General features: G+C 45.5%; 1 protein-coding gene across 7 annotated transcripts in view; it reads right to left on the reverse strand.

The window, feature by feature from the left end:
* The window catches only part of FRY (FRY microtubule binding protein), a 1,191,674-nt gene that overhangs the window by 91,177 nt on the left and 1,078,180 nt on the right, over positions 1-22,317 (reverse strand). For all 7 annotated transcript variants that reach the window (XM_069639765.1, XM_069639761.1, XM_069639760.1 and 4 more), the window contains one exon: positions 4,036-4,134. In XM_069639765.1, coding sequence (XP_069495866.1) covers positions 4,036-4,134 — 99 coding nt within the window. The remainder of the gene's footprint in view (positions 1-4,035; positions 4,135-22,317) is intronic.

Genomic DNA, 22,317 nt, shown 5'->3' on the forward strand with positions numbered 1-22,317 from the left:
AAGGCCTCTGCTTTCAGCGACCTCACGTTTTTTCCATAATGGTAGCGCCGGACGACGGGAATCTCTTGATTAAAGGGATGCCTCGCAGGTGCGGCGCCACCATTATGGCTGAAAGGCATTTTTTTTCTGTAGCCTGAAGCTCTCGCAAACGAGCAAGCGCTTCAGGCTGTAGAAAAAAATGCCTTTTCGTGTAGTGGCCGGGGCTGCCAGGGGAGATTACTGGGCCCCGGCAGGGCCCCGCCTCAAAACGAAATTTCGGAGCCTGCCATGGCCCAGCCCCGGCAGGCCCCGGCCCACTTAAGCCCTGGAAGGTGCACTGTAACATCCATCCTCTGGCCCCATTATGTTTTATAGACTTCCCAAAACCCTCATTAGGGGCTTGGGTTCAACTCACAGGTGAGGTGCAACTAGTTCCAAGTATTTATACTACACCAATATGAAAATGTACCATTAGCCAATGTTTCAACAACCATTCCCTTCTGTCTGGATGCTTGTTGCTCTGTGCATTTTTAAGCAGAGGTGGATAATACTGTGAAGATACAAGCACAGTATTAATTGAAAAACCAAAACCAATGCAACTTCCCCTTTTGTACCACTTCTCTGAGATATTGGTAAAGAAACAACTCCACTAATCGCAAGAGGGGCCAGGGGACAAAAGCGTAATTCTAGTTGACCTTTGGGACTATCACTCAACCCAGGCCAGCCCCACAGGTTCTGAGAGGAACAGTCCAGAGACTAATAATGGAATAAACAAGTAGAAACCAGTAGGGAGGCTGCCATGTGGGCTCACAAATAGCCCATGTGGGCCTGCCTCGTGGTTTCCTAGAAGAAAGGATGCCCTAAAATACAAAGTTGTGAGAGCAGGTCTTAAAATAACACTGATACCCCAATGGCTAATACAAAGGCTCATTGGGCTACCTATGAATCCAAAACTAAAGTACAGCTGCCACCAGACTGTTCCCTAAAACCGATGAAGGGTTATAGAATCGGCTTAAGTAGAAAATGGGTGCTTGTGAAGCACCCCTGGGGGACTGTGAGCCTTATGGGCAACCCAAGACCAAATGCTGTACAGAAGTCTCTCTGGCCACCATAAATGTGTTAGAGATCCAAAAATAAAAAGGTGGAAGGAGACGAAAAAGGTTGAGCGGCCATAGAATGTTTTCCTAGAATCCCCACAGGGAGTTAAGAATTCAGTCTTAACATGTACTATAAACACTATGTAAGGGTACCTGGTAAAATCTTAATCTTCCAGGTTAATGTAACATGACAAGAAAAGAACTAGGATCAACACTAATAGTGCTAGACAGTAAGCCAAACTCAATAAATGATGTCTCTTTTCCCATTTGTTTTCACAACAAATATATCTTTTCTGTTTATTTACTTAAAAACAGTTCCTAAAATGCATATCTACATTTGTTACATATACTTCATTGGACACCAAATCTTATTCAGCTGAATACATGCATATTCCACAAGTCATATGCGTTTAGTCGCTACTATACCATTAACAATCCATTTCATGCACACCCTGAATCATATTTCCAAGGGTACAAACATCGTAAAACTACCCTTTGTAAACACTCAGAACTAATCTAAACAGTGTATCTATCTCTTTCACTATCTGTCGACACGTGTTTCAGCCGGTTCTCGTTAGCTATCCGGTTAAGTTAATTACTTCTTCAGGATAGGAATGGAAAACAAACTGATTTATCACTGCAACATAATTTAGTATTCACAGGTGTCTGTAACTTAGTCGCAAATGCTGCTTATGCTCCTTCTCTGCCAGGACTTTGTGAAGCCCGGTCTTTATGTACTTTTTCCTAGGACTGGTCAACCAGTGTGTGCCTCTTCCAGTAAGCATGTGGCTGTTGGCCTGTCAATTTGCTGATGTTGTTCTAAACTAGGTTTATGAAGAGCACATTTACCTCTGATTTTAATTTGTTTCTCAATGTCACATGTTCCTGCTCCTCACCACCGTCTTCGGCTACTCCTCTTGGGCCAAACATTAGTTTTGAGATCTAATGGCTACAGCGTTCATTCATTTGTGGTGCTTTGAATGCAGCTGGCACTAGCATGTGCTTTTCTATCCCTCTGTTCCTTCAATTGAAAAATAAAACAAATGCATCTTCTCCCTTTGTACCTCTTCTCTGAGACTGTCCCGTTAAATTCACTGGAACTTTTGACTCACCTCAGAAAGCTCCTCAAGTGACTTTGGGGGTACTTCTCTGTACCTGGATATTTTTCTTGTACTCCTCTGGTGATCAGGGAGTTCTAGGCCAAGAACTACATTTTTATCTCTTACTTATTATTTGATTTTAGATCTATTTTCTAAATCATGCTCTCCACTTATGTAAATATGAATGAAGAAGTAAAACTATATGTTATGTTAAGTTGACTTATACCGCGCACCATTACTATTAGTATGGGTTCCAGGCGCTCGCGTGGCTCTGTAAGAAAGAGGACAGAGTGGGTTAATAAGTGAAGAGGGCTAGGATAGAAGTTGTGCTCTTCTGTTGATGCTTGCAGAACCAGGAGAAACTGGCGTCTGTATATATCGGCTTTCTAAGTGAATTTAGATTGTGTGCACTGTTTTTTTGTATCCAGAGGGCTAAGTCCCAGAGTCTGGGATTGTTGTATGCAAATGTTGGATGTGTGTTTGTGTTTCTATTGTGTATTATGGCTGGTCCCTAGGGCGCGTGTTGTACTTGGTTGGTATGCTGGAGAGGAGCAGGGGTGATTAGTACATTGGCAACTCTCAATGTTCTTCCAAGTGCAATACAATGGCTAACCTTTGCAGTTCTTCTAAATGCAATACAATGGCTAACCCATACAACCATATATGGGGACTGTAGCTATTTTTCCCAGAAGTTAATTGTAATGGTAACTGTATCTAAAATGCATCTGGATTTTTTGGGGGCCTCTGGCGGTGTTGTTTAATTGTTCTCTACCCCCTAGAACTGTCTTTGACTGTGATATGAGCATTTGGATATTTCAAATACTATGCCCCAAAGGGCCAGAATGAATGTGGATTATTTATGTTGGCCTTAGGGGCCTGTATCACTATTTTTTCATGTGTGTTAAATGTCTGGTTTCCTATTCTCCCCGACCACACCTTGTCTTTATGAGTTGCATGCCTACAGCCAGGTAGAGGACCTACACCATAAACAGGAGTTCGATGTGTCTTGTTGGACAATTACTCATTTTGTGCAGGAGTTAGGGATTTTTAACAGTTTCTATGTTGTGTTTCTGTCTTTAGATAGTAGGCCCACATTTAGTAAAGGGCTGAGGGGAGCCCTCAGACAGGTTTACTGTTTTTATAAATAATACACATTAACACCCCGGTGGGGGTAAAAAGGGGCCTCACAGTCAATCAGGGAGTTTGGAATGCTGGTTTTACCCAAATGGAAAATCCCTTGTTTTGAGCTTCTTGAGCAGCGGGAGGCTGCCATTTTCCCAGCCAGACAGCAGGTAGGTACTCCATCCCCTCCCCTACCTCTACCCCCAATTTCCACCTCCACCGCCCATTCTCCACACACCCCAAACTCACTTACCAGAAGCTGCCTGGTTGCTCACCGTTACCTGAAACACTCAGTCTTCTGGTGCTTCCCTGGGTTCTTCCCCACCCAAGTGCCGCGTCCCCCACCTATTTTTAACTATTCCCTACCCCCCAAACCCTTATCTGCCCTTTCCCACCTCCCCCAAAATTTCAATTACTTTCTACATAAAAAAGGCAGTCGTAAAAATGCCTGTCGATGAAACGACAGTATACCATATTTTTCAGTATATCAGTGTTGTGTATTTTCTATGGATACACGTGTGGACCTATTCTACTTTTGTGACAGCCTGCTACTCCTTACTGAGAGTTTAGCCTTATTGCTATGCCACACTACCGAACTTTAAGAAAGGTTTGACTCTCTCTTAGGTTGGGTGCTTTTGCCCACCACAGGGTTTGTGGTTACCCAGCCCTCAACAAGGGGTTGTACAAAACCTGCCCTAACAGTACATATTGGTGAAAGGAAGAGAAAGTCACATTACCGAGACAGTTGCTTCTTTCCTGATGTTGTAGGTGTCGAGGTATTCCTGTAATTCCAGCACACTGAACTTCAACTTTTCAAGAAGGCCGCAGGAAAGGAGCTGAAAAATAAATAAAGTAGATTGCTCAGCATAGAGGAATGGCCTACAGTCAATTGCATTATATCATTTGGTCATCATCAGAGGTGAGCAACACACTGTTAAAGCATTTGTAGGTCCAACACATTTCATCCATATGGGAATTAATATAGCAATAAAGGGCACCTTGGTGGACTGTGTTGGCTGGTAATGTCCTGTGTCTGTGGCCAGCAACCAGTCTAACAACAGTCCTAGATCACTAGATGTGTTACCCATCTATCACCAGACAAACCCTAGCCACTACGCGCCAACAAGCATGTATAATGTTTGTAGATAAAGCACCATGTCTTGGGGCGAGGTGACAGAGTGACCAGTGCAGCCTATGGATAATACCCTTGAGAGGTAGGGACAGTTAGAACCTTCTCTGTCCCCCTTTTGATAGCTACAACTCTGACCTAGCTTACCCATAAAGCTCAGACCCCTGGTTGTTATCTGTTAAAGCACACCAACAGTCCAGTACATCATATTGTAGTTGAGCAGGCGTAGGATGCCCTCTGTCACCTCGGCCAAGACATGGTGCTTTATCTACGAACATTATACATGCCCGTTGGCTCGTAGACGCTAGGGTTTGTCTGCCCACACCCTCCTCATTGTGTTATTAGCTATAGCTTGGGCATAACCCTTTAACCTCTTAGTAAGCTACTAAACTCATTTCTTTCTAACCCATCTATCACCAACATGCTGTATCTGACTAATGTGGCCCGCAGACCCAATCATTTACTTTAATAAAATACAATAACAAAATCATTTATTGCTCATTTCCATAATCGGAAGGACTGCCACACTCAAGTTCTCATCATATAACAAGACATAGGCACATTCTGTAAACTTTTACGCAAACAAAAACACTTATTAACTTTGCTCTACATATTGTGCCAAGATATTGTTCTTTTTTCCCACGCAAGAAAAATAGGCTGATTTGGCTTCCATTAGGCGATGAGTGAGCAGCAAAATGGTCAGCGGTGTCAGGAAACGTCCCCATCAGAAATGGTCCTTATGGCCTAGATGGAAGAAACATCATTCACAGTGTTTGTTACTACAACCAAGATAGCGGCAAACTGTCCCTCCAGTGTGGACTGCACACCATGGTCCAGTATTTACACAAGACAGCGCTCTTCAGACGTCGGTGACCGCAGTAGAGCAGAGGCGTTCCGCTTCATAAGGACCATTGGAACGGTAAGCGGATTTGTCGCTTCTTATACCTGCTAGCATTGACGTAATTGTTTCTTGTGTTTTTTCTTCTCTCCTTGAAACCGGCGCCTGTGTTTCTCCACTCGCTCTCTCTTACTCTCTCTCGCAAATTGTTCTGGAGCCGTGCCAGCTCCGGCAGCATCCAGTCTCATTTGCCTTTATTTTTCATTCCTTTGGCATTCTCCAGTCGCCCCCACCCCCTTTCCTTTTCTCGCTCTCTCCCTCTTTCCTTCGCCCTGGCACTCCCTTCCTTCGTTCTACAGCCATCCGCTCACTTACCAATTTTCTCCGGCTCCAATGACTACTGGATCTCCGACCTCATCTTCATGGGAAGCCAATTCTCCAACACATATTGAAGCGTCTGCTATTTGCGGGTCATCACGCATCAAGGGCTTTTTTTCTACCCCAAGAGGGTTTTTCCCTCGCCGGCATCCCGTAGGTTTCTCCAGGCTTCTGTGCTACTCAGAGCCTTGAGGGTCCTCTGGGCTGTCTGCACTATGTTGGGCTGCTGCTATTGCGAAGACAAGGTCAGTGCTTGCTTTTTCACAAGCAGTCATTTCCCACCAATCTTGTTCAGGTTATCTTTTTGTTAAAAAAAAGAGCAGCATTCTTTACGTCTTGCTTTTAGTTGTGTGATTTTTAAAGTACTTATATGGGGCATGTTAATGGCTACTTCCACCCATACTCAACACAAATACAGAAGAGCTTCAAACCTGCCTCTAGTTACCACTGACAACTGCAAATTCTTTTTTTCCCCTCTTAGAAAATATTTATTTTATTTAATTTCATTGCTTACAGCACAAACCTAGCTCAAGAACAGCAGAGCGGTGCCAGAATTGGGCTTGGCACTTTATACAGTAGCACAGTACTGTTGGTGGAAGGAGAGGGGGATTTTTATTCATCTGGCAGGTATTGTTGTAAAATTACAAGTTACAACCATAGTGAGTAACGTAATCTTAGTCCTTCTTCCCCTTTCCTCCATACTGCATGGGCATCCCTCTCTAGGGACGGGAGATGGAACCTTTTTCACCAGAAAAACCGTCTTCCCCTTTAAATTTAGAGGCGCGCGGGGGTGCTGTCCTGGGAGCATGCGCTACCCTGACTCCGCCAACAGCAAAGCCATCAAAGCCATCAAATGGTTTGAGTCAAATCAAGCTCACAAAGAGAAGACTTGGAATCAGTCCTTCTCCTGCCATGCCCCAACCACCCGGAACGCAATCCCGGTAGATGTTCGACATGCCCGCACCATCCTCCAGTTCTGCAAAACACAAAAAATGCGGCTTGCTCTTACGTCCCGACCCCTTTCCTCCATAATGCATGGGCGTCCCTCCCTAGGGACGGGAAACCTTTTTCACGAGAACAACCTTCTTCCCCTTTAAATTTAGATGTGCGCAGGGGTGCGGCCCTGGGAGCATGCGCTATCCTGACACCGCCCACCGGCACCACCACTCAGTCCCCTTTTCCGGTCGACGGGAACAGGCCGATTTTACCAGAGCTCCTGGGTTTGGCCCTGCCATGTAATTCCACCCACTCTTCCCCAGCTGCTTCTTTTTGTCTTTATTTGTCATTCAGGTACTTGGTCCTCCGGCGTCACGCTCCTCCCTGGTGTATGTCGACTTCAGCGGGCTTCAAGCCTGCAAGGGGCTCTTTCCTACATTTGACCCCCACGTTCTTTGCCACCTTGGCCCTGACCACGGCTGGGAAGGTTCTACTGCATGCGACGCACTGACTCCACGCGCAAGCTAAGTGGAGGGAGCTCTTCAATGGGTCGCCTCCAGAGGACTTGAAGAAATGTGTCAAACAGAGATCGAGGCCCAAAGGAGGGCCGCTATTTTCCATCGCACCCCGTAAGGGCTACTCCTTCCCGAGGAAACTCCCAAGCGGGAGGAACCTCTCGTGTTCTTGTACCAGCATGCGCACCAAGTCTAGTCCAGCAACCGGCTTCACGGCCGAGGGGTCGTCAAATCCTTACGGAATCAGTGCTGAGGGACCGCAAGGTTCTTTTACCGGGTGTATACCCGAGGGGCAACGCACTAGTACCAGCTCTGTCTGAGGGGGCTCCTGCATGCAGCACTACCGGTGACAATGCCGAGGGCAATACGCCTTCCAGGCCTAGACCTGAGGTGCTGGGTAGGCCTCATGCTCCAACACTAAGAGTCTTGGAGGAGGCTCGGCCCAGGGAGCCATACACCATGACTTTGGCATGCAGCCCGACAAAATAACCGCCATGCCAGACAATATGGCCACTCGTCCGATGCCACTCCTAGGAACAAAGCAGGTGGGTGAACGAGTTTCAAGGTGGGACTGGTGTCAACCAGGTACGTGGCCTACAGTTTATCCATCAGCAGCGCAGGGCAGGTTCCCCCTACAACCTAGACAGAGTAGGCTCTGGCCCCAGCAGCCCCCAGCCACTCCGTCAATATCTTGTGCCTCTGAAGACAGGTTCTTCGAAAGGTTCTTGGCGATGATGCGAACCCCCCAGATGGGGGGCCATCCTATGGGATGCTGTCAGGGACTTGCTCCTTCCGGTCACTCCACTGGCGCCCATAGTCATTCCTCCCATGGCTCCGGCGCCTCAGGCCCCAGAGCAGCCCCTTCTGCACCTGCCGGCTCCTTCAATTCCGGCTCCCCTACCTCCCACAGCACAGGCGGTCCCAGCAGCAGCCTCCGGCTGTGGTCTCCACACCTCAGCCCACGGCGCCCAGCACCCCTCCACCAGCTCTGGACCAGCCAGGCACGCTGGTTAATACGGACGAGGAAGAGGACCCTGACATGCCGTCATCAGCAAAGGCCTTCCACGACAGGCTTGGCAGAATATTTGGGCCTTCCTCGACCAAAGGCAGAGCAGCCCGAGGAGGGGGTCTTGGCAGACGTCCTCACCCTAAGACCCCATACCAAGAGGGGTATCCCAATGAAGAAGGATGTTGTGGCACTGGCAAGAAGGGGTGGCTTAAGCCATTCTCAGCCCAACTTGTCAGTAGGCACCTCGATGCCAAGTATAGACAGATGGAAGGGGATACACTCTTGGTGTCGGCGCACTCTCAACTACACTCTTCAGTGATTGCTGCAGCGTCACTCTACTCTAAGCCTCAGTCGTCCTCAGCCACCTCGTCCTCGGCGCTGCTAGGCAAGAAGATGATCTTGGAGGCGTACGGGAAGAAGCTGTACTCCAATGCCTCCCTGCACCTGCGTTTGGCCAATGTGGATGCCAAGCTAGCAGCCACTAACCAGAAACTTTGGCGGGAAATAGCAAACTTCCTCCCAGACCTTCTGGTGCAGAGCCATGCACGCTCCAATGTGGGTCTAGGAGAAGTCAGGCTGGTAGCCCAGGACATCATGGAGTCCACTGTGGCCCACATCGATACCTCTGGCTGGGCCATCTGCATCGCCACTGACATGAGGACGGTCTGGCTTCAGGCTACTAAGTTTAATCCCGATGTCCAGGATCGCATATTGGACTTTCCGTTTGAGGGGAGTGACCTCTCTTACTCTACCACTGATGAGGAATTAGATAAAAAGAAGAACACCTCACAGACTGCAAAATCTTTATCTATCCTGATGAAGGCCACGCCCAAGACGTACAACCTGTCGCATCAACGCTCCGAGATGGGGCGGGCGTTTGGTGGGTTCCCGGTATTCCAGGAACAGAGGTCTAGACAACCTGATGGCTCCCTGAGTCAGCACCGGCGCAAGCAACAAAAACAGGGGGCTTCTGTCAGTCCCCCCCACTCAGCTGCAGCCTTGAAGGAAAAAAGGCATGACACGTGCCTTTGTGTCCACGTGTCTCCACTGGGTGGCAGGCTTGCCTCATGTGCATTTCTGGCACCAAAACTTTGTGGACCCCTTGATCCTATCCGTAGCATCCAAAGGGTACTGTCTACCGATACCTCCCTCTCCTCCCCCTCTCCCACAGATTGAGGCGGCAACTCTGTTGGCAGAGATCCAGTCGCTCATCGAGAGCCAGGCAGTGGAAGAAGTCCCAGCCTCCCAGAGAGGATTGGGCTTCTATTCCAGGATTTTCGCCATACAAAAGAAGAAGCAGGAGTTGTGTTGGACCTATCCACCCTCTTCAGAAATTCAAGATGGTTACGCCAGCACTCATTGCTACTATCAAAAGATTTACCACTAGAACAATGGAAGTTGCCAGAGGAATGGAACAAACTTCATGCTACATGAGAGGCATGAGAAGCGATAAACAGGGACAAGACGTATCTGCAATAAAACAAAACAGAAGTACAAATGAAGGAAAAGAATACAAAGTGCTATGAATGCAGCAGCAAAAGACATTTAGCATCAAATATATTTTGCCCTGCAAGAAATATAAATTGCATCAAATGCAAAAGCAGAAGGCACTTTGCCAGAGTATGCCATGAATCATCAATAGAACCGATTGAAACAGGAGGAAGACATCCAGAACAAGAAGAAACTCCAACAAATCAATCGACGACACATTCTCAAAGTGAGTGCCCCGTCCGGAAAAGGGAATCGCCCGTCTGATGCGTTATGGAAAAGTGGTTACCATGAAAGCAGGCAGTTGCTCACCATAGACTATAATGTCACAAGAGACATACAAAGAATGTGTAGAAGGGAGAGTAGAGGACCTGGCGGCCACGACCTAAAGGTACAGCTGAGTGTCATCAGCGTACTCATGGATGGCTATGTTGGGGTTGTTAAAATGGGTGTCTAAAATATGCCCATGTGGACAGATTTTAGGAGGTCACCTTAGTTTTAGTGAACAGGGGACACTTAAGCCAAACCCAATTCAAGGTAAGTGCGGAGAGTGGTAAAAGCTAAGAGAGGAGTGGGGTCAAGTCTGACCCTAAGGTGAATGAAGCGTTGTGCCAAAAAGTTGACAAAGTATCTTTAGAAGATGGAACAAAGTTAGGAAATGTTCCTGTGGGTGTGCAGATTGTTCCAGAAGTCTTTCAAAGGGATTTACAGTTAAGTAAAATACTTTTTCTAGATTCTAGAGCAGCTTTTTCAACATATGTTTAAAAAGCAATGGAATGGAAAATAAATCAAAGATCTTCACAAACTTTATAATGGAGGAGATAGGGGCACCGGTAAGTATTTCGACTACTCGCCGCCTTTACTCTGATTTTCCCAAAGGGCCTGGCAGGTCGAATGGAGGTAGGTTTTCTCACCATTGAATCCAGTAGAAGATGCCCAGAAGATGTGGGTGCAAGAAGTTTCTGGTCGGGTCCAGGAGCTGAGTGCAACCCTTTCCAGCGAAGAAATGCAGCAGGTACCAATACAGTACTCCTCAGGATGCTTTACCAGATGAGGAAAGGTTGGTTCTTGCGACAGTCACTTCACACGGGTGAAAGCAGGCATCTCAACAGTAGCAAACAAAGGAAGCCTTCCAGAACAGGAACCGTTGATGCTGCAGCGCTGAAACTTGACAGGAAGGTGACTTATAGGACTAGCTGGAGACCCCCAAAGATCCGGGCATAAATGGGCAACGGCGATGCTTCTGGAATGGAGCCGGTCAGTGCACTGGGTGGTCCAGGGATACCCCCGAAGGCTCCAGGATCATGAGAAGGCATTGAGACTGGTAAAAGGGTTGACCCACCAGCAAAGGTCTTCTGAGATCAGGTAGTGCCAGCAGGGCTTCAGCGGGACAGCAGCAAGAATGGTTGCCAGGCCTAGTCAGGATTCGTACTCGTGTCTTCCGCCATCTGCACAGCTAGACAGGATACTTGGCTTCTCTACTGATCTACTGGAATGGCTGCAGGACTTCTCTTATTCTAAATTCAGGTAAGTGATCAATCTCAACCCTCCAATTGCCAGGATCTGCACCTCTCATGCACACCAGCAATGGTCCAATCAAGGACCACTGTGGGGCGGACACATGCATGCACACTAGACACACTGGCACCAGTTTGTGGATTGAGATCAGACAGTCCCAGCTGCAAGGAACTCATGGTGGCAACAGTAAAGACAGACAAGTGATCAAAGTTCAAGGGTGTTTATTAAACTGTATGCAGGTTGAAAAACGCCTAATCTAAACCTAAATCTAAGTTGGGAGCAAGCGTCGACCATCAAATGAAAAGTAAGGCAGTCCTAGTGGCGTCATGTCAAATAAAAAAGGGCCTATAGTAAGACATCCTATTGCCAATCCTTACAACTAATACAAAAAGGGTGTTGCAAGAAAAGAGCAAAGTGTTCACAAATAATGTCAGGATGCGGTAGCCTGGGTCTCCCTTCCCCATGTTTTGAGCACGGGATAAGGTGGGACTTCTGAGCACAGCACAATTCTCGAGCTTTCCCCAGCATGAGACAACAGTTCCAGGTTTAACTTCTCAGTTCTCAACAAGTCTCTTGTCTTCGAGGGTCAGTAAAATAAACAAATGAAAGTTTTTTTCAACTTGTATTTGAGATGATGATTCTTCAACCCTGCCCCCCCCTTCTGGGCGCAGATCCCGCTCACTTCTCAGCCTCCCTCCATCGGATTCACTTTGGCTTTCCTCGTTCATGAATCTCAATGTCTTTTTAAACAGTTCCAGTGGACATCCATCCCTCTGTCGGGTTCACCTTTGTCAACACACTGTTCCTTTGGACTTTAGGCTTTACACCCTTTTCGTCAGCTTCCCTCTGCCGGGTTCACTCTAGCTAACTTCATATTCACATTTGCTTTCAATATCTGCGGGATTCACTTCCCTTAATTTTGCTACAGTTCTTAGGTGAAAGGCTTTCGACTGTATGGGGATTTTGCTTGACCTCTTTGACCTATCGCAGAGGCTCTCCTACAGCCTTCTGCTAGCTGTAGTTTCACTCAGACGGGACTTTAGCAGAGTTTCACGGAGCAGCACCCATGTGGTGCCGGTCCCCTCTGCAGCTGGTCTCCCCTCTTAATGATTTACTGTTTCAAAGTCTTTGTATTTTTCTTATTATGCCACTTGGCGGTTTTCACTTAACACAGCTCGGTCCTTATCCGCCTCTTCTTTCGACTCACCGGCTGTGATGAACCGCTTGGCTTTCCTTGTATCTAGAGTCAAGGCCGGTAGCAGGAGCTTCCCTTGCTCCTGCGTATCAGCATAGGCACACTCCATGTACCGTCGGCATCTGCTGCAACACACTTGGGCTATTGTCCTCGGTCTTAAGATTCCTTCTGCGGAAGTTTTGCAGGTCTGCGTCAAAAAGGGCAAGGTCGTGTCTCTCCTTGTTAGCCTCTTGATATTCACCGCCTTTTTCCTCCTCTTGAACTGCTGTGATAGATTAGCTGTTTCTTCGTGTGGTCTGCCTTGCTCGTACTGTGCTCTCTTGCTCCACCTTTTATCCCTGTGGGGAAGGGAAAGTGCTATCAAGTGTGTGTGATTCTGGTCAATTGCCTGACTTTGCCGGACCCTTGTATTGGGGCATGTCGGGTAAACTGCTCTGGTGTTAGTCCGTTCTCTTGTGTGTTGTGCGAAAGTGTTTGTGTCGGAAAAGGGGGGTAGGGGGTAGTGTTTATGAATGTCCTACGTGGTAGGATGGGGAAAAAGTGTTGAAAGAAGGGGGATACCTGTCACCCATCAGTGTCCCACTCCGACTCCCCGAGGACCCCCCATCCAGGTGATCCTCCCTCATTGGTCCACCCCCAGGAACTGGATCCTATAGCGAAGGCCGTGTCCTGGCCACCTGGATGACGACTCCCCGGGGACTAGCTAGGGAGACACCTGCAGGTTTCTGACACAGCCCATTTCCTGAGCCCATACACACACATAGCATGCACTAGGCCACGAAAACAGCAGCTTTCGCAGGCAAATGCATGACCATAAAAGGAAATTCCTGACCTGAGAAGGCCAAACAAAATGACCAAAGAACAAGCAATAGATCTCATGGCACAACCGTCTTGGGACACTAGCCAAACGCAGTAAACGTGATTGCACTAACTAAAAATGTAGCAAAAATTGAAAAAATGTAACTGTTGACACTAACTTGCCTATAGACACGTTTAACCAAAAATCACTCTGTGTAAGAGTAGGGTAATATTAAAAGTATCCCCATTGCACTGCACTGGAAGATGCTGAGTGCAGTATGAAAATGTTACCCAAACTGATGAAAAGTAAACAGTTTCCCAGTCTGAAGGTTAGTCAGTTTCCCCATAACAAATTAGCAAAAGGCAAATGAAGTGACCTTCACGTCTCTGGAAAAAGTCAGGACAAGGTGTAAAACATTAGCAACATGTTTGGGTGTCATTTAGGAGAGTTCCCAAGGGTTCCCTGTATAAATTAAAGATGATTGTGGAGAGATTGGAACAGTGGGGGACCCCACACATGACTGAGTCAGTTGGATCTGCATATGCCCATCTGTACGGCTGGTGCATACCGATAAGTAAGATGCAAACCACTTTAGACTGGTTCCAGATAAGCCCATCCTGTTGGCGAGGAGGGACAGTATGTTGGTGATCAACTGTGTCAAAGGCAGGTCTACTTCTATTTTCTCATTAAGTCTTTAGCACATACACACACGCAGCATTTATGTGTTCATAACATACAATATGCCACTTATTTTGAGGGTAGGACAATGGCTGGGGAGGAAAATATATTTGTATCTGAAACCAAGTAGATAAAAGGATTTGGGAAGCCATTTTGAATTCAACTATTGTTACTGAAAAGGACATTTTACAAAACAATACATTTAAAACATTGTTTGTTTGTTTATTGAATTTCTAATGCGCACCAGTCCCAAAGGTAACAGGGCGCAGCAAAAAGAAGGTGCAAAGCTTACAAGCTACTTAATGAGAATCACAGTGACATATAGGTAGTTACAGGCCAGGTGTGGTGAGGACATACAGGTAAATACAGTTGCAAAATAATTACAGTGGTTTACAAGAATAGTTTCGGGAGAAAATAGAATAGTTACAAAAGCAGACAGGTAAAGTGAACAATTATGCGGTAGTCTCATTTTAGACCATACTACAGTTTGGTTGAGAAGGGTGATGTAGCGCTTTCTAAAATGTGGGTAGGGTTGGTCAGCGCTCAACTCGTGGGGTAGGGAGTTCCAGAGTTTGGCGGCCTTCACAGGGAAGCCATTACCTCCAATCTTTGTGGATTTGAATCTAGGCACCACAAGACAGTTAGCATTTATGGTTCTGGTGGGCCTATTGGAAGATCTTCTCAACAGTTTGTCCATTAAGTAGCTAGGGGCAGCATTATGTAATGCTTTGTGAGTTAAGGAAGCGATTTTTAACTGCATTTTATCATGTGTGGAAAGCCATTTATGTTGGCGCCTAATGGAGGTCATATGTACTCTTTTGTTAATGCCTAGTGCGGCTCTAAAAGCGTTGTTTTGTAGTATTTGCAATGTATGGATGTTAGTTTTAGTGGTGCCGCAGTAGAGGGCATTGCAGTAATCTAGTCTTGATAGGGTTAATGCTCTGGCCAGAATAATGCAGTTATCGTTAGACAGGAAGGGTTTGCCCACTCTGATCAATTTGCATGTGTATGCTGTTGTTGAGGCCAGGGATTTCACCTGTCTGTTGAAGCACATAGTTGCATCCAGATAGAACCCCCAGGGTTTTTACTTCCTTTGAGACTTTGATGTTATTGCCATCGATGATGAATGATGTGTATGCGGGACCTAGTTTGATGATGTTGGAGGGGGTACCTAAAAATTATCAGCTCTGTCTTGTCATCATTCAGGCAGAGGCTGTTGGTGGCCATCCATGCCTGAATGATGAGATAGATTCTATTCACCAGTGCCAAGTCCCTGTCATGATCCCCAGAAAGCGGGAGGAGAATCTGTGTATCATCTGCATAGTTAGTTTAGGTGATACCCAGAAGGTCCAAATCATCGAACAAAGGCTTGGTGAATATATTGTAGAGCGTTGGCGACACGCAGGAGCCCTGAGGCAGCCCGCAAATGATCGGGGATGGGTCGGCCTCTGCTGAGGGGGAGAACACTCTTATTGTTCTATCACTCAGGAATGATTCTATCCACCTAACAGCTTCAGCAGAGAAGCGGACTGCTGAGTCCAGGTGCCTACAGAGGACCTTGTGGTCCACCAGGTCGAATGCCACTGAGAGGTCTAGTAATAGGAGAAAAGCAGTCTGCCCTTTGTCTCTCAGCTCATCAATTTGGGTTTTTTGATCTATCAATGCCGTTTCCGTCCCGTGTAGCGGTCGGAAGCCTGATTGTCTAACCCCTAGGAGTTTATGGAGCTCCAGGTATTTTTGTATCTGTGCGTAGGCAGCTTTGTCCAGGATTTTAAGGAGAAAGGGTACCGTCGTGATAGGACGGTAGTTAGTGGCGATGAGAGGATCTAACGTTTGCTTCTTTAGGAGTGGGAGTACCCAGGATTGTTTGAGGTTAGCTGGGACAATGCCAGTGGAGAATGAACTGTTAATAAGTTTAGATATGAATGGGGAGAGGTCTCTGGCCGCATCTTTTATAATGTGTGCTGGGCAGACATCACCCTTGCTGTTCGAGGGTTTAAGTGATCGAATATTTTTTTCTTCCTCTAGAACAGATATTTTTGTAAAACGGAAACTATTATTTTGTGCAGGTGTCATGCCACTAGGCGGCATGGAGTTAGTCGGCTGTGATAAATTCAGATAATCTTTTTTGGTTTTTATTTTGTTTTGTAGGGTATTTATTTTGTTAGTTAAGGCATGTTGAATCTCAGAGCACCAAGTTTTGTTTTTGTTGCATGCGTCTGGTGTTGGGATAGGCGACTCCAGTTCTTTTAGTATGGAAAATAGTTCTTTCATACTTGAGTTGGAATTGGCAATACGTTCATAGTAGGAATTTCTTTTTGCCAGATAGATTTCGTTTTTGTATAGTGTTGAAATTAAGGTTAGCTTTTTTTTTGTTCTCGCTGGACGGACAAAGTCTCCAAGCGGTTTCACACTTTTTCAGTGTGCGTAAGTCCTTTAGTTTAGGTGTAAACCACTTATTGAGATGTGCTTTATTTTTGCTCGGTCTCAGTTTAAGTGGGGCAATTTTGTCTAAGGTAGTCAGCATGATGTTGTTGTATTCCTGCACGAGGGTACTTGGGTCAAGGTTATCCGGCAGGGTGCTTAAGGTTGGAAGAATATTGGGTAACACATTGTCTACAGTGATAATTTTTTTGTTTCTGGTAAGACAAGGTGGTACAGTTTGTGAGCCCAAGGGTTGCGGTCTAGTGGTTGATAGACACAAGAGAGTGATCAGTCCATAGTTCAGGGGCGATGGAGGTAATAGAAGCTGTACAGTTATAATCGGCTACCCAGTCCAAGGTTCTGCCCTTAATGTGGGTGGGTTTGTTTACTTTTTGTGATAGTCCCAGGGCCTCCAAGGAATTGGCAATTTCCTGGGCATGTTTATCTGCTGGGTTGTTGAAACCTAAATTAAAGTCGCCTAGCAACAGAAGTTGGGAGGTTGGTTTGAGGTTATTGGCAGGTATATTATTCAGATCTTCCTCAAATGAACATAAGGGACCAGGAGGTCTGTAAATTACATGCAAGGTGAGTGATTGGGAATTATTTAATGGTACTTTAGCAGAGAGGATTTCACATGAGTGCATAGTTTGGTGCGGGATTAGTCTGACTGAAAGGCTTTCTTTGGATATAATGGCAATTCCTCCGCCACAGGATTCCTCCCTATTTCCTCTGGAGATAGTATAGCCTTCTGGGATGGCTAGCATGAGCGCTGGTCCCGCAGCATTGTGTAGCCAGGACCCTGTAATGGCTAAGAAATCCAGATCACCTTCTGTGATTAGGTCAGATATGTCAATAGCATGTGCTACAAGGGATCGCACATTGAGTGAGGGTGCCACTGCATTTCTGTTCGTCCCAGGCATCCATCGGTGCTCGTAGGACCTTTCTAATTCTAAGATGTGGGTGTCTAAGGTGCTCCTTAGTCCACAGTAGGCCCACCAATGGAGTTCTCGCTACTGCCCTGTCTTGTTTCGCCCACCATTTTTGCTGCTCATCTGCCATCCATTCCTTCAACACCCACATCTGCGCTGCTTGATAGTAGTTGTAAAAGTGTGGAAGGGCGCCATTCCACCATCTCTGATTGCCGCTGTCAGTACCGCCCTACCTACCCTCTGTTGTTTACCGTGCCATATAAATGAGGAGACCACCTTTGTTAGTGCCTTGAAGAATGCCCTGGGGACCCTAATCGGGAGTGCCTGGAAGTAGTATACCACCCTGGGAAGCACATTCATTTTTATGGACGCTATTCGTCCCCACCAGGAGATCGTCATTGGGTTCCATCGGTCTAGGTCCTTTTTTATTTTATCCAGGAGACTCGGATAGTATTCCCCAAATAGGAGGTCTACCGTCCTTGTCAGCTTTATGCCTAGATACTTTATGCCCGTGTTAGATATTCTTAAGTTCAGGGCCGATGCTATCTTTCCTATTTCCCCTTTGTCCCCTGCCAGGATAAGGAAGGAGCTCTGATTTGTGTCTGTTGATCTTCAGCCCTGAGATTGCCCCAAATGTGTCTACTTCATTTATTGTTATGGAGAGTGTTCATACTGGGTCTGTAAGTGTGACCAGCATATCATCTGCTTATTCTGTTACCTTGTGTTGTCCCCCTGCCATTTCAATTCCTTTGATGGTTGCCAGTTCTCTGATTCTAATGAGAAGCGGTTCAAGGAAAATGGCGTAAAGGGAAGAGTGGGCACCCTTGTTTGGTGCCTCTAGATATTTCCACCACATTCGAGACTTCCCCATTTATGGCTATCCTAATTGATGGAGTGTTGTAGTTTGCCTTGAACATCTGTATATATTGGTCCACAAACCCCATGGCTTTCATAGTGCGGAATACCAGAGACCACTCTACCCGAACAAAGGCCTTTTCAGCATCTAACAATAACAGAATTTGATGGGGTGTGTCTTGTGCCAATCTTTTCTATTAAGTGTATTACTCTTCTCGCATGGTCATGGGTTTGCCCACCCGGGACAAAGCCTAGTTGGTCCAAATTTATCAACTGTGGAAGAAGTGGTGAGAGTCTCTGGGCCAGAATTTTCATATATAATTTTGAGTCCAAATTAATAAGGGCTATCGGGCGATATGAAGCGGGTTGTGTGGGGTCCTTCCCGGCTTTGTGGAAGACCAGAACTTTCGCTTTGTTCATTGAAGGTGTCACATTCCCTTCGGTTTTAAAGGTATTAAATAGCCTTGCCAAAAAAGGTGTTAATATATCTTTGTAAAACAATGCCATGAACCCATCAGGTCCCGGTGCTTTGTTCCTCGGGAGGGCCTGGTTTGCCCACTTAATTTCTTCTGCGATGTCTCCCTCCAGGATTGCTTTATCTGCCTCCGCAATTTGTGGGATGGTTATGGCCTCTAAGTATTCCCCCTGGTTCACGCCATTTGGGTTATCAGTTGCATACAAAGACTTTGTATGCTGTTAATGGTACAGTTATGCAACACTTTTGATGCATTCGTTAACATAACCTGTTTCAATGCAACCATCACCCATATTCACCCTTAACGAAAATGGTTCAAAATACTCAATCGGAACACTAAATATTCAGTGCTGGCACTTTCCATTACTGACGATTAGACTTGTTAAGATGCCTTGTGCAAATATATCTCAATTGAAATTTAGAAACACACTAGTTATGGGAAAGTGACTAACCTTAAGGGTAACTTCAGGTGGCGCACAATTATAGATACTGAGATCCATAGTTAATTTTGATCACAGTTTAACTTTAATTGCAATTAGGGGGTCGATGATGTCACATCTTAAATTAACATTAAATTCAAAGACCCATTTACAAGACATGCAATTTTTTGCAACTTTGTTCAGCCTTTTGATCTATATATGTTTATCGAATAAATGAAAGCTAGTGATTAATAATTTTCCTGTTCAAAGGTCAATCAGTGAAAAGCTGTTTTTGCCTAATGCACCAAACCATAGGTTTTTCAATGTATGCACAATTTAAGTCTTGTCTAAACATATGGTTGCATAGTCCTCTTACTTTAATGTTATTATATACTCGTGCACATTTACAGTGCAGCTCTTATTGATACAGCCAACAGGCTATGTATGATGTAAAGTAAAAGCACAGACACTGCTTAGAACGTTATCATTTCAATACTTGCATGGCTTCAGGTTCTGTCCTTATCTTTACGTTTATTGAACATATTTTCATAATGATTAAATCCAGTTTCTCAGTGGTTTATAGCATGCTTCTTTGTACATGCTGAGCTTGTTGTCTATTTTTTTTAACACCAGTTTTGGGGGTGTCAAGAACGCGGCTTGCTTTCCTAATCTTCGTTAGCCCACACCTCAGGGCTCTCTTTGACCATCTCAATATGAAAACAAAAGGGAGAAGACTGGTCATGGATCCAGAAAGTCTTATCCCCCCTCCAAGATCAATAGCGCAATGTTGCGGAGGAGAACTGTCTGCTACAAATTAGCTCGTGGAATACAAGGGGATTTACCCATCTCCTTAATAATGAGGAATTGGATTTGACAGCGTTTGACATGTGTTTCCAAGAGACTTCGTTCAGAAAGGTGCCAGTCTGCAAAGGATATGTCCAGTTCTTAAACCCGGCGGAAAAGGGCCCAACAGGCAGACCTTTTCCAGGGCTTCAAACGCTAATAAAAATGGGTCAGGGAATGAACATTCAAAAACATTACACTCCAAACCCATGGTCCAAATTCTGGTGTTGAAGATGGTCCTTGATAAAGCAGACAGGGACTCAATTCTGATTCTCCTTAACTTGCATTGGAACCCGGCAAAATTGGGCTTGATGAATTCATGAATTGTGTGTTGGATCTGATGGAACAGGCCTGGGTAGATTTTGTCAACCCTGTATTATACTTTGTGGAGACCTTAACATCAGGTGCATTGATTTAGAAGGTTCCCCCGGTAAACATCTAGGTGAGCCAGCCCCTACTAAAGGGCTGTCCAGAGATAGATACAAGAGATGGAAGTGAGTAAACTCCTTATGCTCAATAATACTAGAGGGGATATACCTGCAAAATTTACTCGGAAAGGTGGCCGATCTGGGGCCATTCTAGATTATTTCTTTGTCTCTGGCAATGTTCAGCAGGGGGTGAAATCACTAGAGGTAGTAGAAACTGAAGCCAGCGATCATATGCTCCTGAACCTTAGTTCGGTCCAAAAAGAGAAAAGCAGGAAGGAAAGCGCTTGGTTGTTCAGGTTTCCCAAGGCAGAAATAGACTGTATATGGAGCCTAGGGATGTGCTAGAGGTAGCGACAAATTTTAAGGCACTAGCGAAACAAATCGACACAATCTTGAACTATGTGCCCCTCCTTACAAAATTCCTGCAAGTTGACAGGAGTGGGGGCATACCTGACTTATTCCAGAAACATAGGTATAATAAAAAACTTGTAGAAGAACGAAAGAAGTTCAGGGCAGAGATGAAAGCATTAAATAATGCTCCTCGGATCACACAGGCTCTCAATAAGAAAAAGCACAGGCAGCACTATAAAAACTGGCTGAATAGGGGGAGGGCATGCTTAAAGTGCTCTGCAAAAAAAACTCCTGGTTGACGTGGGAATGGATAAATATGGTGGGCATCCCTCAGGAAGCTTTACAAGCTTCGATGGTGGATGAGCAACAGTGGGTTGACCACTACGGATCCCTATGCGCTTCAAAAGGGAGATAAGGAATAGAACAACAAATAGTCAATGCCGCCCCCTGGTCCTGGCAGCTGGACAAACAGGATATCTTGGACTTGTTCTTGAAATTGAGCATGGCCTGTCAAATAGTATCTTAAAGCAAGCTCTGATAGAATGGGCTAAATTTGCTTAAACACTCTTTGGCCAAATCATGAAAGAAAAAAAGAAAAAGAAAAATGGTCCCTCTTTCTTGGGAAGAGGCCCCAATTATACCAATCTTTAAAAAAGGAGTAAGAACAGACAAAAAACTATTGCACGATTGCCTTACTGGATACTCTGGGGAAAGTTTTTGCATCAATTATACTGAAACATCTAACAAAGATTCTTGCCAGACGGGATTTGTTAAGGGAATAGGTACCTCCATTAATAATTTCTGCTGAATCTGCTCAAACTCCAGTCCACCAAAGAAAAAACAAAACTTTATGTAGCATTCGTAGATCTGGAACTGGCGTTTGACTGTGTCAACGAGGTAAAATGATGGTCCAAGCTAAGGGAATGGAACTGTTTACCGGACCTTATTGAGGCTGTGAGAGAACTTTACTTTGGGACAACTATGCAAGTCAGATTAAATCTCCATGGTCTATTGTCCAAAAGTACCAAGACCAATAGGGGATTAAAGCAAGGATGCTCTCTGGCCCAGATTCTATTCAACTTGGACCCTGGATCATCTACGCGGACGATCTGATCATGATAGATATAACTCCCATAGGCTTGTAGCAGAGGTTAGAGGTCCTTCAAACTTACATCAGTGAGAACGATATGAGAGTGAATGTTAAATAATCTAAAATCATGGCCTTGAATATCAATAAGGGGAGTCTAAACCGGAAATGTAAATGATTTGTAGGAAAAGAGCCTTTGGAATCCATTTGCTCAATTTTATATCTAGGGATCTGCGTGAATCAGAGTTTGATTGAAACACCATGGCCTATGTTATTAAGATCAAAAGTAAAAAATATGGTGGTACAAGGAATGATCCTCCATCAGAGTTTGGGACATTTACAATGATTCCCCTGCTGACTTTTTACACCCAGAAAGTAAGTCCTATTCTTTCTTATGGTGCGAAGGCGGGACCTAATTTGCAGTGGCAAATATGGGAACATCTAGAAGGTGCTTTCTGGAAGAGGGTCTTGCGACTCCTGAAAAGTTTGCCGATGGGCTGCATTCGATTTGAATTGGGGCTGGTCCCTATATTCTACATCGGTATGGATGTTGCAGACTATTTACGAAAATCCCTTATAGCCCAAGTTGTTCCCCAATTGAGTATCCTGGGAGATAGATTGATAGCAACAAGGGATGGTCCATTGAATTACTGGAAAGAGAAGGGCTATCTGTGTCAAGTGGGGTTAGACGTCTCGATGGAACTCCAACCCTATGGATGTGAAAA

Source organism: Ambystoma mexicanum, chromosome 7q, assembly GCF_040938575.1.
Source record: "Ambystoma mexicanum isolate Mex_15411 chromosome 7q, UKY_AmexF1_1, whole genome shotgun sequence".
In the NCBI taxonomy this organism is placed as follows: Eukaryota; Metazoa; Chordata; class Amphibia; order Caudata; family Ambystomatidae; genus Ambystoma; species Ambystoma mexicanum.